The 16,073-nt window shown below is 37.9% G+C and overlaps 1 protein-coding gene across 13 annotated transcripts in view; it reads left to right on the top strand.

The window, feature by feature from the left end:
* The window catches only part of ank2a (ankyrin 2a, neuronal), a 63,480-nt gene that overhangs the window by 6,245 nt on the left and 41,162 nt on the right, over positions 1-16,073 (top strand). For all 13 annotated transcript variants that reach the window (XM_036213053.1, XM_036213035.1, XM_036213057.1 and 10 more), the window contains exon 2: positions 11,629-11,730. In XM_036213053.1, coding sequence (XP_036068946.1) covers positions 11,629-11,730 — 102 coding nt within the window. The remainder of the gene's footprint in view (positions 1-11,628; positions 11,731-16,073) is intronic.

Here is a 16,073-nt window from a genome sequence, read left to right as displayed (position 1 = left end):
TGTTAACTTTAGTTTAACTGTGAGGCACTTCCTTCATCTTTGTTTAAAATCTCAACACCGTCTTCGCACCCTTCCTGCCGGCCAGGTCGAGTTACTCAGCCTCTGTTGCTCTAGTGATCTCAGGGACGAGACGAATATTTTCATTAAAACAGTCAATGATGGAAAAATCCAAATCCAGGAGGTTTTGTCAGGAGAGCGATGTAAATGCATTGCTGTTTTACACAAACAGACCAGAGATGAGTATGAAAAATACTGTTAGAATGCAATAACTAGAAAGACACTGAACCTTGAGACGTATACACGCCACCATCTTTTTTCTGGTCTATATATGGTCAATGTTCCAGATGTTTTTGTGCACAAATTTTTTTCCATATTTCTGTTTCAGTTTTTAAACACTTGAGACAAGCTTATCTTTCTAAAAAAAAAACCTTTTAAATGGAGGAAATGTGGGATTCTACCTTAATTGTGTATGACCTTCATTGGTACGGATTGTGTCTTGTCTTAATCCACGTGATGCATCAGCATATCTATGTTTAGATAAGAACGCTGTCTTGATATTCTGTATTCTAGATTGTCCCGTCACCTGGCTCCACACAGCTGGGTTGTCCTAGTTTTATCTGACACACTTTTGCGATGCCACATCTTCCCCACATGGAAAGGCAGAAATAGCATCTTTTGATGAGTCATAGTTTGTCAGAATTTGAGTTTTTTTCTCTTAATAGAGAAGGTTGTTCATAGGTGGAGAAAAAGTCTGAAACTTTATTAGATGAGGAAAAGCTTGCAGGCTATTGGCTTTCTGGCAACATCTGCAACATATTAGGAAAGTTGTATTGAATATTGAAAATTCCAGTGGCTTGAATTGTGCCCCTACCTCCTAGAGGGCAAGGGCGCTTTGACTGGGGGCAGTGGGATGCATTTAGTGGTTAATTATTGATTATGAACTCATAACACTGCTTCCAGTCAGAAACAGAAAGGCAGTGAGAGGGCTGGGTGTGGTTGATAAATCAATGCAGTTCTCAGAAGCAGAGCTGGAACACCTTCATGTAAATCTGCTCTCTCCTAATGGTCCTCCTTTCTGCAGGCTCCCTGCTTCCTCCAGCATCACGTTTAATTTGAGTAAGTGAAGGTGCTCTCCCTGGAAAACACATCTAAACATTTCGCTGACTTGTTGAAAACCATGCGGATCATGGCACGCAATGCAGATGGGGACAAACCGATGCATAGCAACGCAATATGATGACACAGCTGAAAATAGAGTTGGTTTATGAGCGGGTGGACCATTTACTTTGCATGTGTCTGTGTTTGTTTTCTTATAGACCAGATCAAACCTGAAGCCTTTGGCTTTTGCTAACTGCAGCCCTGTTTGTTGCTCCTCGTCTATGTCCCAGACTGCGTTCGATTTATTTAGAGTCCATTCAGATCTTTGCCTCTGTCTACGAGTGAGCCAGCGTCACTCAGCATTCCTCATCTGACTGGGCAATGCAGCAGGTTTTGGGTCACACTCTTCATTATTAATGGCACATTCGACTTGCAGTGAAATCAGTTTATGCATCAGCACCCTTTGTCATTTGACCCTGAATCAGAGCAGCCCAGAATAGAGAACACTTTGTACAGGCTCTTTTTTAGATTAAGATGCTACATTTAACTAGGAATTTCATGTATATAGGTAAGGTCACATTATTTTAAGGTTTATTGCCACACTACTTGCTTTGAATTGTTTCCACTGCATCATGTGAGACATCTCCCTTGTTTTTATTTAACTTCTTTACCATTAACCCGCAGTCTGCTCTTTCATCTAATTAACTGCAAGCCAACATTATGGATTCCCAATGGACAGGACCAGACTTCAAAAGATAAATGATGGGAATAACATTAGTTAGTATGACAGCCTTTTCTTTGGTTTTCTAGCTTGTAGCTAACTCATTTTTTTGTAACAGAAAATGCTGGTGTTGGTTTTGGTGGTGTGATCATGTTTCAGTACTTTTGATGCAGCAACCATTAAACCTGATTTCAAAGTAGGAGAGTAGTCTGCGCTTTAACAAAATCCAGATTTTAAAGGCAATGATGTATCGAAGGCCGATAGCATGAGAATGAGTCAGTGTAGCACTGCCCTCCTAATGGGGCTGCAGTAAGTCTGTCTGACAGAGGAGGGTCATAAATAAACAATGGAGCTGGTCATAGCTCTTATAAATCAGCAGTCATAAATCCGATGTTTTCATCGATGGCCACGCAGATGGCATTGTGCGGACATAGCGCGGGTCCACTTGCATCAGGGTGTGGTGTTTCTTAAATCTGGGGATATTGCGTTACAGAATCAAGGTTGCGTGTCCCGTCTCACTGAAGCCCCTCCCAGACCTCTGGTGCCTCAGTGTCATCGCTCACTGTGTTTGGGTGCGGTCTCCTCTGTTGACTGCCTGCTTTGAGCAGATGTTATTGAATTTGAATTAGTGTCATTTAGTTAAGTATAAAAACAATGAGAGTGGAGGAAGGATTGTTTGGTGCCCTTTATGGATCTGACCTTTCTTGCTAAAATTAGCTTGAGCCTGCGTCATGTCCTCGCTGCTCTGCATTTTGTTCATTTAGTTATCCAAGCGAGTCAGGATTTTAATTAGGTAACAAGTACTGCACAATATATTGACATATTAACGTTCATCATGTCATCATAGTGTTGCTCAGACTGCAACAAGCTGAAATTAATAATGATTAATTTCTAAATAAGTCATTTTTATTAGATCTTTCTCTACATTTACTAAAATCAGTTTTGCAGGTATTGTTTGATCTGGAACAGCAGACAAATGCATACTGTGTATATGTAGTATTAAAATTTAACATTTCTTTATTTCAGAACATTTTAGTTAGTTTCTTTAAGCAGGTATGCATTTTCATGATCTCTTTTAAGAAGTAAAACTATCTTTAATTTTTGTTTTGGTTTGTTGTCATCATGCCCTTGTGCTGTTTTGCTACAGAAATGAACCATTAGCAAACAACAGAAAAAATATGAGCCAGTCAAACATTGATGTTTACTCTTTTTTTTCAAAGTTTTTATGAAAAATAATGTTGAAATATAAAATAATTTACTTTGGTGTCTGAACTAAACAGAATTAAAATATATGCAGGAAATGTATGACTGTAATGGGCCTTCAAGTAAGGTAGAAAAGCACTATACCTGCTTTTAGTTCCTGATACTTTAAGATGTTTCTATTGACAGGCTGTTACTTATTTGATTGATTATCTGCCACATGTTAGTTCATTTCCTTGAGTGGACCAAAGTTTAAAAAATCTGTATTGAAAAAGAAGAAAAAATAAGATACTAAAATAATAATAAAAAAAATCTGTTAGGGGGCAACAAGTGAAATCTTTAATTAAATTAGTTCACAATTTTACTCACCAGTGAAACAGTTTAATACAAATAAAATAGGAAAAATAAATAAATATTGTAAAACTGTTGTGTAATTGGCTGAAATTGGTAATCATAAAGCATACATAACCACTAAGAAGTTTTAAAAAGGACCGTTTAAAAAAAAAAAAAAAACATTGAGTCCCCGATAAATCTCAAACCCATGAAATGTGATGGGACACTGAACTTCTCATGTCAGCACCACAGCTCCATTAGCAGGCAGATCCAGAAGATCATTTCAAACACTTACCTCATAGGTAACTGATATTGCTTTCTGTTTTTTTGTTTCTGTATCTTTTCTCCTGTCTAGTGTATGTGGACCTGTGTGATGCAGCAGAACAGACTCGCACAGGGTTTTTGTGCTGATCTCCCTGTCTCCTGTCTCAGTCTTTCAAGGAATCCTAATGGGCCAAATAAAAGCCCTCGGATCTATATTATGGAAAAGCGAACCATTAACTCTCTCCCTGTGTGTTGCATCCTACAGAAACGATACCTCACATCAGCTTTCCTTTAGACTCCTGTCAGTGTAATCTGACCCTTAAGTGAACAGTGCACACTGGCCCACACGAACACACTCTCACAATTTGTTAGTTTGTAATCTCCCAATTTATCACAACTTTCACAAAGGATCAGTTAAGGTGAAATTATGTATAATGTCTTATGTAAGTTTTGCTCAAGTTATTGTGTATTTGTATGTCAGTACACTGTCAGTGTTAGACCAGAAAATAGTCATATTTTTAACTAATATTATATATTAGAAACATCTTGTTTTGTTTGTTTTTTTGTCCAATATGCTTTGATTAAGCCAAAAATAAATCATCATATTTGATTGATAATCTTTTGATCTATTGTAAAATTGTTCCCAGTGGTTGTTTAATTATGATTGTGCTGTTTTTTTATGCAAAATAAAAAAAACTGTCTCGTTTTCTAGAACATAGTTTTTGCATAGAGGTAGTAGTTTGTCAGAAATTGGTCTCTGAGTTGTAGGCGGAACTGTTGGTCAGCCCAACATGACTTCCTATCATCCCTTTGTGTACGCTCTCTTCCACTAGCTTTCAGCCCCTCACAACCCCAAGCTAACATTACCAGTGCTATAAAAATGGGGAACAATAGTGGAGTTATCCAGCCAGCTCAGACGAAGAAATCAAAGGCATACATGGATCTATTTGTCTGCAAGTGGATGAATCAGAATGAAGCCGAGGAGGGAGTTTGTGGCCTGCCGATTGTAGCTTCTATGTCAATGTAGTTTTTCAAACATTTTCTCGTCTGCTCCTGATTCTCAATGGTATGAATAAAGACATTTTTAGAAATCACATGTTGAGCTTAATTTTCTTAACATATGTCCCCCATCTCTTGAAAAAAATGCCACAAGAACATGTTAAAAACACAATTTTATGCAGAATGGGTCTTTAAAGATTTGCTTTAAACATCTTGCATTAGATGCATGCACTGAATTGAAAAAAATATTTTAAAATAATTTGGAGTATAAGTTTCTTTCCAAGGAAGTTTTAATGGAATTTCTTTTACTTTTTTAATATTTATTTTACAAAGGGGTGTCAGTCTACCGTGTGTCATCTGTAGTGGGTTTTCCCATAAAAGCTTTAATGGCATGTTAGTTGGAAAGCATGTAGGATGCTGACTCTCAAGGCTTGGAGTTTGACACCTGTGCCTTAAAAGGGTTTCATCTTATGACTTCATTTTGCACTTTTTGTTGCCTTGCTACTGGAGATGGTTACTTGACATGAACTTGGATTTGAGTCTGCCTTAAATCTTTCATGCAGCGACTCCAGACTTAATTCCAGACTCTGAAGGATGGAAGTGTTTAGGTGTACTATCAGCAGCATTAACTTTTATGGTAACATTAGGTTATGGATCGGCTGTTTACCTCATTGTGTTGAGCAGCCAAACTGCCAATCGATTGTCAGGTTAAGACACTTAAACCCACGTTACCCCAATTTGTAAAAGTAATCTAATTGATCTTTTTTACTGAACATTTTTTTTCTCTCTTAAAATAATTGTTTATACTTAATGTTTGTTTTTTTCTGACATTTTTTTCATGTGTTTTTTGTTAGGTTTTGTTGAGTTTTGCATGTATCACCAGTAGAGGGCACTAGCGACGCATAAACACAATTTCCTCCAAACAGCATGATTGCCATGTAACTAACTGAAACACTCTGGATTAATGCTTCAGGGTAAAACAAGTCCAAACTGTATTACACAGCGGTGTGACTCTGCAAATCTTTCCCATTCATAATTACTAGCAGTGAGAGATGTTGTTGACTGAGGCCGTGAAGCCCATTATGCAGGATGTGTGAACAGAAATAGAGGTGTGAGATGCATCCCTGTTTCTGCTGCTGAAATTTCAGACTTCCAAGTAACATAGCTGCACTGACAGAGACAGAGGAGACCTTGGCAGCCATCCGCCGGCGGTGGAGTCGCACAAACACACACGGTCACATATATGAACATGTCAAATTTAATTCCATCAGCTGCCAATACGGAGGGCAGACTGCAATTAGAATATTTCTGCCCTTGCGGGGGGACATCATGTAGCTTGCAGATGCTCCTCTTCTGAAAAAAAGGAAAAGATTTCTTCGCCGCCCCATCCTCTGTTAGTTTTTTTTCCTTTTTCACGACCCACTCCAATTAAAATGGTGTTTTTAAGGCGGGTTTTGTTGTATTTTTCTCATAAATGGAGGAAATGTATGAAGAAAATGACACTTGAAATTACATTTGTGTCAGGAGCAGTCCGAATATGCCCATGGGAAATAGCCTGTAGCATTGACGTAGGTGCTATAGTTGGCAGACTCCCTGCTCCAATCCATTCTGATGCATCCACTTTCAGACAAATAGATCCATGTACGTCTTTGTTTTCCTCATCCAAGATGGCATCTGGCTCAAAAATGTAAGGCTAGATTGCTCTGATATTGCTCGTCATTTTTGTTGCATCGTTAATGAGCAAACAAAGGTATGATGGGAAATGAGGGCAGACTTACTTCTCACAATTTTTTGATGAACTACCACCTCTCTGCAGAAAATATGTCCTAAAAAACGACACAGGTTTTTTTTCAATTTTGCCTCAAAACGGCATCATGATTAAAAGGCCACTGAGTACGCTTTTACAATAGATCAAAAGATGATTGGAGTGAAAGGCTGGTGTCAGTGAAACCAAACATATGCATCAAACAGCTGTGGAGTGCACCACCCTCCCACTTTCTGTCCTAAAGTGCACCTCTGTCGCTCCGGATGTAGAGCTCTGTCACAGATTCAGCGAGCAGCTGTGGTGCAGCAGCAGTCAGCTGGCTGCTGGCATGCCGTTTCCCTAAACCCCTTTGGCATTAAACACTTTCCTGTGGCTGCAGGTCGTGCATTCAGTAGCATTCACATGCACACTTGTGCCAGCATGCACAAATCCCATTTTGCATCTGCATCTGGAGGGGATCATTCCCTTGTGTGGATGTGCGTTTGTGCCTGCTGTACTATGTAATGAGCGAGGGAGTGGTTTTGTTCTCATTTTTCAACGGGCCTTTTTTCAGTCTTTGTCTCTTTTCTATCAAAGATTTTGCAAAAACTACATTTTAATGCAAGGCGACTGTTTCCTGGTCTTTAGAGGATTTATGTTTAACCTGAAGAGGAGGCAACATGTAGAAAGTGGAAACTTTTTTATTTTTTGGAGCCTTTTTAGTTGAAGAATTTGGATGAACGTTACATTCAAAGTGGTTTCATGGAATATAATCCAAGAATTGTGAGAAACCTTCATGTTGCGCGTGACTTTGAGGTTTTTCTTATGAGTAACTTTAGTTCTTTGGCCAAAATTACGAGGAAGGTGTTTGAAAATGGCCCATGCTGCTGCTCATCTGAAGAAAGCTCGTGAGCTCGAGCAGCATGCAGACTATCAAGCGCTGCAGAAAGCCAGAGAGAAGAGGAGGCGACGACGGGAAAGAGCCGAAAGAAAACGCCTGGTAAAAAGCATAGATGTCAATTAAGTCGTTCCTCTTTGATAAATTCTCATTTATTCAACATTTTTTCTGTTCCTAAAATGCATTTCTTCATTATAGCAAACCATTGTGTTCATTTTTTTAGTATTAAACCTGTGTGAAGTACATCTGTAAAGGTTCCTTGCTGAAGTTTGTGGATGACCATCCACATTTTTATCTTCATAATGTTTGTACTCAAACACAACGGCACTGCTTTCTTTCCTCAAGCTTCACAGGTTCCCCTGAGTCACGCTGACAGTCTGTGCAGACGATAAACCCTGAATGGCCCTCCACTGTACGGGACAGGAACACCAGAAGGGCAAACTGACGCAGGGCTTAAGTGCTTTGACCATGTGCTTAAATCTGCCCTGTTGCAGCCTTGTATTTATCTACAGTAACAAATTGCCATTTTTGTGTTATTTTTAATCTAAAATAGTCTAAATATATAATTAAATCAAACATTGTATTTTAACTTAGGGGAAGTGTAGCAGAGCAATTGATGTACTATTGACAGCTAAAAGGGGGTTTTGATAAAATTGGCAGAAAAGTAGTTTTCTTTAATCAAACCAAAAATGGTTTCAAACAGAGGTCTTATACAGCTAAACTGATGCAGGTTTGGCTCTATTTTTTCAATTAATTTACAGTATTTCCCCTTTTCCCGAGTGGTTTGGGACCAGAGACATCTGTGAATATTCATCCATACTTCTAAAGAACCTTTCTGATCATGCTTTGTAAAATATTTTCTAAAGAATGTTGGCTCAACATAAAGAGTTTTTCTTTTTTAACTTAGAACAAAAGTCTGTGCAGTGTACTTTGACACAGAAAAGGAGTGTCACTCTGTCTCACTGTGACTTAAAACCAGGAGCACTTAAGTGTGGGAGGACATCGTCTTCCAGAGGCCGGTTTAATCCATAGTAAACACCTGCTCCAGCTGACAATTATCCTCCCCGATTATCTTCTTCAGGATTTTTTTTTCGGCTTCTGAGTCAGCTGATGCCATTTCTCCATGCAGGAGCATGGAGAGAGGAGGGAGGGTAGCCGACGGGCAGGCATGCTCTTCATACACCTCAGCACTGCAGCACTTCCTGTGGATGCAAAATTTTCATACAAGCATCTTGAATTGTCAGTTTTTGTGACAAAGCAAAGAAGCCATGTGACTGGAAAAAAAAATACATGAATGCGGGAAACTGTGATTAATGAAAAACTATTTGTTTTATATTTTTTATTCCAATGTACAGCATTTTGTGTTACCAGGCAATTTTAAATTATTAAAGATTGATTAGTTATTAATAAAATACTTAATTGATGAGCTCAATTTTATTTTCATTGCAAGAACAGACCAAGTGTAATTCGTAAATATGTTCCATCATAATTTGTCAGATTTACAAAAATCTTGCTGGGGATCCATTAAAAATTGGATGGGCTTTCATTGGATTTATTTTGATTGGAAATACAATTATTTGGAGCTGGTGAAATAAATCATTTGAAAATGATTAGTTTTATTTATAAAACATAATTGGATCAGTTTTATAGCAGGGCTCTTACTTTTTTTTTTTAAACATTAAAGGGGAGCTCTGTGTAGATACATTAAAAACTCACTCCCATCATCTTTTGATCTACTGTAAAAGTGTTCCCAGTGGTCTTTTAATTATGATTATGTTGTTTTTATGGCAAAATTAAAAAAAGCAAACTTTTTTGTTGGACATAGTTAATCCAGAGCATCAGTAATTTATTAGGAATTTGCCTCTGAATTGTGGGTGGGACCGTTGGCACGTATTTACCCCGCCCCCTTCTGTTATATGGAGCTTGTGGCCCACCTAGTGTATTTTCCACGCCACGTTTTAACTATTTTTTTGTCGTCTGCTTGTGATTCACAACAATTTTAATAGAGAAATAGTCATAAATGCAATTTTAAGCTTAATTTTCATCCATTATCAGAAAAATGCCACAAGAACACGCTCAAAACACAATTTTTATTTGAGTGGGTGTTCAAATGTATTGTTAGAAACAGTGACGATCTTTAAGACAAGAGAAATGTTGTGTTTTTTTCCCCCTGACAGTATTGTATGTACCAAAGTACACCTAAAATAAAGAAAAAGAGGTAAAAAAAAGATGTAATTAGTTTTACGTTAACCAAAAAGTACAGTCTAATGTTGAGGCTTAGGTAAATTTGATTACATTCGTTTTATTTAGTCAATCTGCGCTGATTTTTTTGTGTGTGTTTCTAAAGCATTCCAGGCCATTCTCTCCACATTCTGACTCAAACCCAGCTGTTGCAGCCCTTGCTCTGGTCACGTGCAGCTAAGGTCCAGGACCTGGTAGAACTGATGACCTAGAGGAGTAAAAATAGACAAGACGAGATAGACTGTGAGGGTTAAATGTTTATGTCTGCAGTTGTTAAAGTAGAGGTAGAGTAGGGAGGAAACGGCAGGCAGAGCCAGCAGTGAGGGGAAGGCTGAGGCAAACGGTAAATTGAATATAGACAAAGAAGCAAGAAGAAGGATTTTCCAGAATATTTCGGAAGTCTGAACGAAGGATTTAATGTAATGTTTGTGCAGGAAAGTTGCGGAGGGTTGTAATGGAAAAGCTTTTACCGCAGGATGCGGAGTGAACGACTGCAAAGAAGGACTTTAATGGATCAAAAACTTCTATAATGTCCTTAAGTGAGTGAAGAAGAGCCACAGTATTCAGATTCTGAGTTGGATTGTGACTATGGGTAATGCAGCAGCTTGTAAAGCTTGTGCTTCAGATAAAGGCTCAAAGAGCAGTGAAAATGACAATGACTTAAACCTAAACACTGATTACTACAAGGCTGCTGACTTTGGGACCGAAGTGGATGATTTACTGGTAAGAAGAAGAAAAAAAATAGTTTCTCTGCTTTGTTTTACTTTTGCTGCAGTCGTTTAAACTTATTATCTCTTTAAGGTTTGTTGTGACTTTGCTCACGTTTGCATGTGCTCACGCGGACCTTTTACGTTTGGCCTTCGTGAGGGTGGATCCTTAAGGTGATCATGTTGCTGACCTTACAAGTGAGACCCTGCAGAGTCTGCCTGACACACATGTGCCTTAGAGAAAAAAAAAGCTTAAGTGTGTCAGTGGTGCAGAAGTTTGCAAGTGGTCTAATTTTGTGTTTAAAAAAAAAAAAAACAAGTTTCTACATCTGGTTTGGTTGTCAAAGTGTCCTTGGGGAAAAACATTGAACCTCACATTGCTCCTGGTAGTTACAGGTTGGCTGCAGTGTTCGGCAGCAGTGTGAATGTGTGTGTGAATGAGACTGTGACTCTAAAGCACTTAAGGCCTTCAAAGTAGATAGAAAAGTGCTAAATATATACAAACCTTACCGTTTATTTACAAAACCCAATTTCATACCCAAGTTTTTCTCAAAAAGCCACACAGCAAGTAATGCATGAAACAGAACTTTAGTTTATGACTGGTATAGTTCAATTTATTCCAGTTAATTGTAAACTGAATTCATCCAGATAAATCCAATGATGACATTTTTTTGGAATCAGTAAGTTATTTCACTCACATTTTTTTTTATGTATTCCCGGTTAACTAGAAAAATATTAAAAAAGTAATTAACAACTACTGATTTATCAAAAGAAGCTATTTCATTTTATAAAATGATAAAAGATATGGGACATAACAGATAAAAGGTCAAGTTCAATTAGGGCCTTTGGGTTTTTTCAAAAGTTTTTTGCACAAAGTTGAAGAAAATGAATCCTTAATATTGGCTGCAACTCTTCAAGGTTTAGGCTCTAAACTCTGGCAGTGTTTGGGGGAGATATTTTTGGCTGCTGCGTGGTATGCTGGAGTGGAATGTTAAGGGGGTTTGGATTCTGAATATGGTTTCGAGAAGTAGGCCACGTGGAGTCATGAATCCTTAAAGAGGGGGTTAACATTCCAGCGTGTCACAGAAATTTAGTTCGTCATATTCCTTTGCTGTTGTTTTTTGTTGTTGTTTATATGATAACTAATTCATGACGTTTTCGAGTTAAAGGTTTGTAATGTGTCCTGTGGAGTTGTATATGTTGGTTCTATGGAGAGATGTGTCATGGTTAATGGTGTGTTTGCATTTTGTTAAAAACTACACTTTATAAAGAAACGTGTCTGTTTGAGAAGAACTAAATCCAAATCAATGACTCTTGATAAAACTCCACGTAATCTGGAATTGTGCTTTTTTTAATCAAAAACAGTATTTTGCATGTGTTTCAATTTCAGAACTTAATCATGTTTTCTGTCTGTCTCCTTCAGTCTGACAGCAACACCAGTTTCCTCCGTGCTGCTCGAGCAGGAAACACAGACAAAGTCCTGGAATTCCTCAAAAACGGAGTTGACATCAGCACCTGTAACCAGGTCAGACACCTCAAGTTATTATCTATTACTGGAAAACTGTTCTGTTTTTGTGTGCACAGTCTATTTTTTAAGATGGTCATACTATGTATGATTGTATTTCTGCATTCAAATCCACAGCACATTACAGAACCAATAACTAAGAATTTGACAGCAAATTAAGAGGGAAAATGAGCAGTACCATGAAAAACCAAATCAGTCTTGTTTAATGTAAAAGCTACTTTTCAAATATATATGAAAAAATTGAATATTTAACTTTTTAAATTTTGAAAAACAAAATTCTCAGAGGGTTCCATATTTAAAGATGGACGAGAAAGTCAAAAACAGACGGGCACAAATGTCATCTGGCACGTCTCCACCAAACCCACTTCCCTGTTCATCCCTGGGGGGTCTGTCAGCTGACACCTGTTCCAGCCCCCCCACCCACCTTCAGCTACACTATACAAAGAAGGAGGGGAGCAGGGTGTGAAATTCTTCCGCCATCATCCCTGCGTGATTTAAAGCGGTCATGAGACAGCCTAAAGTAGGATGTGGGCTTCTCCGATGTTGGCACACGTGTCGCATTCTGGTGAACATATTTACACGTCTCCTTGTTGTGGACCTCCTGTATAATTCTACTGCAAATGAACAGCAGCTATTTATACACTGCCCTCTGATTAGTTGGTTGCTAGGAACTGGCGGGTACCTGCCCATCTTTCTATTGTTCGTTGTCATGGACACCGGTTCTTTTGTGTAGTGCAACATAGAACAGCTCGCCTTGCATTTCACACAAACACACACACATCTTCTGTCCTTTAACAGGGGAGTGCTGCCCTTTAAGATATTTCACACCATCAGGTGATTGAATTTGAGACTTTGTCAGGTGACCAACATGTGACGGACATTCTCGTCTATATCTTCAATGGACCCTGTCCCAAATGGAAACCCTGCTAGCTCATTTTTAGATGGTCACAGAAAGCTGCGGAGCTGTGGAGCCTAAATGTGTATGCATTCAATATAATCATGTGTTTATGTGACCAAAAAAATAAAACAACTGGGAAAAATCCCATTTTACCATGCTTTCCATGCACTGTAGAAATAAGAATTGCATATTTTCAATTTTTATGTACAAAGTCACCTTAAGGCTTAAAGTTGGTGTTATTGAGAGAAAAACAAATAGTCTCGTGTTGATAATAAACCTTCTAACAGTCTCAGATCTGACCAAATGTGCAAGTTTATGAGCCTGCAAACCACAACTTAATTCAGTTTAATCTATATAGCCCAATATCACAAAACAATTGTCTTAACGAGCTTCACACCAGTAATTATACAAAAACATAAAATCTGTCATAAAATATAAACAATAGCTGATTGCTAAGCTAAACAGACTAAGCTAAACTGAGCTTCCCTGCCCTTAGATCCTCCCTCTTGGTAAGGAAAAAATAATTAAAAAAGACTGATTCTGGGAAGAAGAAGAAAAAAAAAATAAAATAAATCTCAGGGATGTCCACATAAAGGTGAGATCCTCTTCCAGGACGGACAGGTGATGTACCAAGACTGTTAAAGAAGGATTAGATTATCAAACTCTACAACTACAAGTTTGAATAGTGTTGCAGATGAGCTTCATCCAAATGGAGCTAGGGGACAGGTGGGGGCACGAGACGAGCCAGAGGCGAGGTCCACTGCCAAGGACAAGAGCACAGATGAGCCACCTGAAATCTGGAATCTCTCCCGCTCTCCCCGAAGGGAAGGGAGAAAGAGGGACAACACATGAATCACACTGCACCAAACAGAGACATGGAGGATTACATTAATAATAAATGATAAAGAAGCAAATATGCATTTGTTAAAAATAAAAAAAAAATTTAAGGTCTAACTGGTTACCACAGTTTCTTCAAAATGCAGAACTAAATAAGAAATACATCCAAAAGTAGGTATTCTTTTTAGGGTTTTTGCAGGTTTATACTGTTAAAATCTGCAAGGTAAGAGCTGGAACTGCAGCAATGTGTCCAATAATAACTGAAGAGTCTGATCCTAGAAAGCAGAAACCCTCTGGGCGCAGCCAAAGTCTGGTGCCAAAGACTGGAAGATTTTCAAAGGCATTAAAGAAAAAAAGACTCACAGTCCCATGACAATGCAGCTCTATTCTACAGCTTTTATTAAAAAAACAAAACAAAACAAAAAAAGAGAGATTTTTTTGATAAAATCCTGACCCCAGGTTTTGAGTTGGATTTCTGAACTGCAGGAGGAACACATCCTGTCTCCTTTTGGTTTTTAGTTTTTAAACTTTAAAAATTATTCACGAGGATGCATGAGCTATTTTGCTGTTTTGTTCCAAAATTACGAGTCAGATTTTAATCTATTTCATTGTTAATCCTTAGTGAGTGATATTGCTTTTTTTTTTTAATCTGCATCCCTTTTCTCTTCCCTCCCCCACATTCATTCATCCCCGTGTGACACTTGGGGTCCTTGAAGCAACACAGAATAATTGTGGCCACATATAACCATGTGTGATCATGTTGAAGGTCAGCGGTCAAATGGAGCTCACATGTTAATCTGGGTTGGACGGAGCCCAGCAGTTTTTGTCCTGAAAGTGGAGTGCAAACCGCCGAGGCCGAGCGTCCATTAGCTAAATGAAGCTTTTCTCTGCAGCTCGACTCAGAAGAAAAGGAGCTTTAGACCCGTTTGAGTCTGAGTGTGTGCATATGTGTGGCTGTCTAATGGCTGATTTGGGTCTCCTGGCTCATACAATGGTTCTAAATGTGGTGCAGACTTTTTTTTTTTTTTTGCTGTGTCACAATCCACCAGTTTAGTGCTGATGCAGAAAAACTGAGCATCTGTTCAAACATTTGGAGGAATTTCATTTTCTGTGTTAAAAGGCCATGAAAGTACTGACAAATAGTGGAAAAATGTCATTTCCTGATGACATTGAAAGCCACAAAAGATGCCAAATTTTGTCAAAAATTTATTTTATTTGACAATAATAAAATAAAACTTTATTTGTCAATTTTAGAAATGAGAAATACACTTTTAAAAGAAGTAGCCAAAAAATAGGAAAAGATCATATAAGATAGCAATATCTAGAAAAAAGGAGTTCCACAAAACCCTTCAAAATGGAAAAAAAACAGAAAAATAATAATATTATTAATAACTGGATGTTATGTAGCCAAATAATTAGTATTTTTTGCATTTAGTTTTTATTTTTTGAATTTTGAAATTTTGATTACAGGAGCAACAATACATTGGAAATGATTTATTTTAGAAAAAATATGAACAAAATGAGTATACAATCTTAGTACAAGTTGGCCTTTCTTAATGAATTCTTAATAAATAAAATTTATTCTTAGAACATAAATATACATTTTTGTTTCCAAAATAATGACAATGAAAGCCAATCAGACTTGCCAACATTTACTGAATTTTAAAATGACATCCTTTAAATTGAGCCAAAAATTACAGTGCAATTAGAGTTTTGGAGTCTTAAATCTAGTTTTTCTCTTGTGAGAAGTATGGAGAAAAATATTTTGACTCATTTTAATCATTATTTCTTTTTTTTAGATCCTTAATTAGACAAAAACAAATCCTGATTGTGTTGATTGAGAATAGCTTGGAAAGTATTAAAGCAAACAGACGTTCAAACCATTTAAAACTTGGGAAAAATATCTTGAATTTCTAAAAACAAGGTTTGAAATCCTTGCAAGCATCAAATATTTGAGATTTTATTTGTTTTCCGGGTCTTTGTAAGCATTTCATTTTGCAGCTAAGTTATGTTGAGTCATTTTCTACCTTTTAAAAGGCGTATCATAAGTCACCCGGATAGAAAACCCACCCTAAAAGCTTTGGCCTTTGAAGATTCCCCACTTTTCTCTTTGACAGCCTGACATTTTCAGCAGCTCCTAAATGTAACTATGTTGGTTGTGTATCCTTCATGTCTCTATGACAGTGCAGAAACATTACACCGTCTTGGTCGTCTGGCATTTGCCAACTCAGGGAGCATGAGAGGAGGGGATGTGTCTCTATTTTTGATTGGTAAGGGTGTGTGTGCACACATGCCGCAAATGGACCAGGGAGGGATGTGAGTGTAGGGTCCATGGTACTTTGTCTTCCACATCACAGCCTCTGGATCGGCCGGACGCAAATGTCTATCTGGATCTTACCGACTGCAAACATTGAGGAACAGTGGAGACTTTATAGGCGAGGATCTTGAATGGATCTCCATCCTCTCTAAATCCACTGTGGGTCCGATTTGATGATAGAGATAGATTTGTGGTTTAAGATACTGCTTTAACTTCAGGATGGAAGAAACCAATGATGAGGTGAATCTTTCTTTTCTGCTAAGCACATTTATCTCAGTTAAGATTTGATTT

This window comes from Oryzias melastigma, linkage group LG1 (assembly GCF_002922805.2).
Source record: "Oryzias melastigma strain HK-1 linkage group LG1, ASM292280v2, whole genome shotgun sequence".
Taxonomy (NCBI): Eukaryota; Metazoa; Chordata; class Actinopteri; order Beloniformes; family Adrianichthyidae; genus Oryzias; species Oryzias melastigma.
This window is presented reverse-complemented; position numbering and strand designations above follow the sequence as displayed.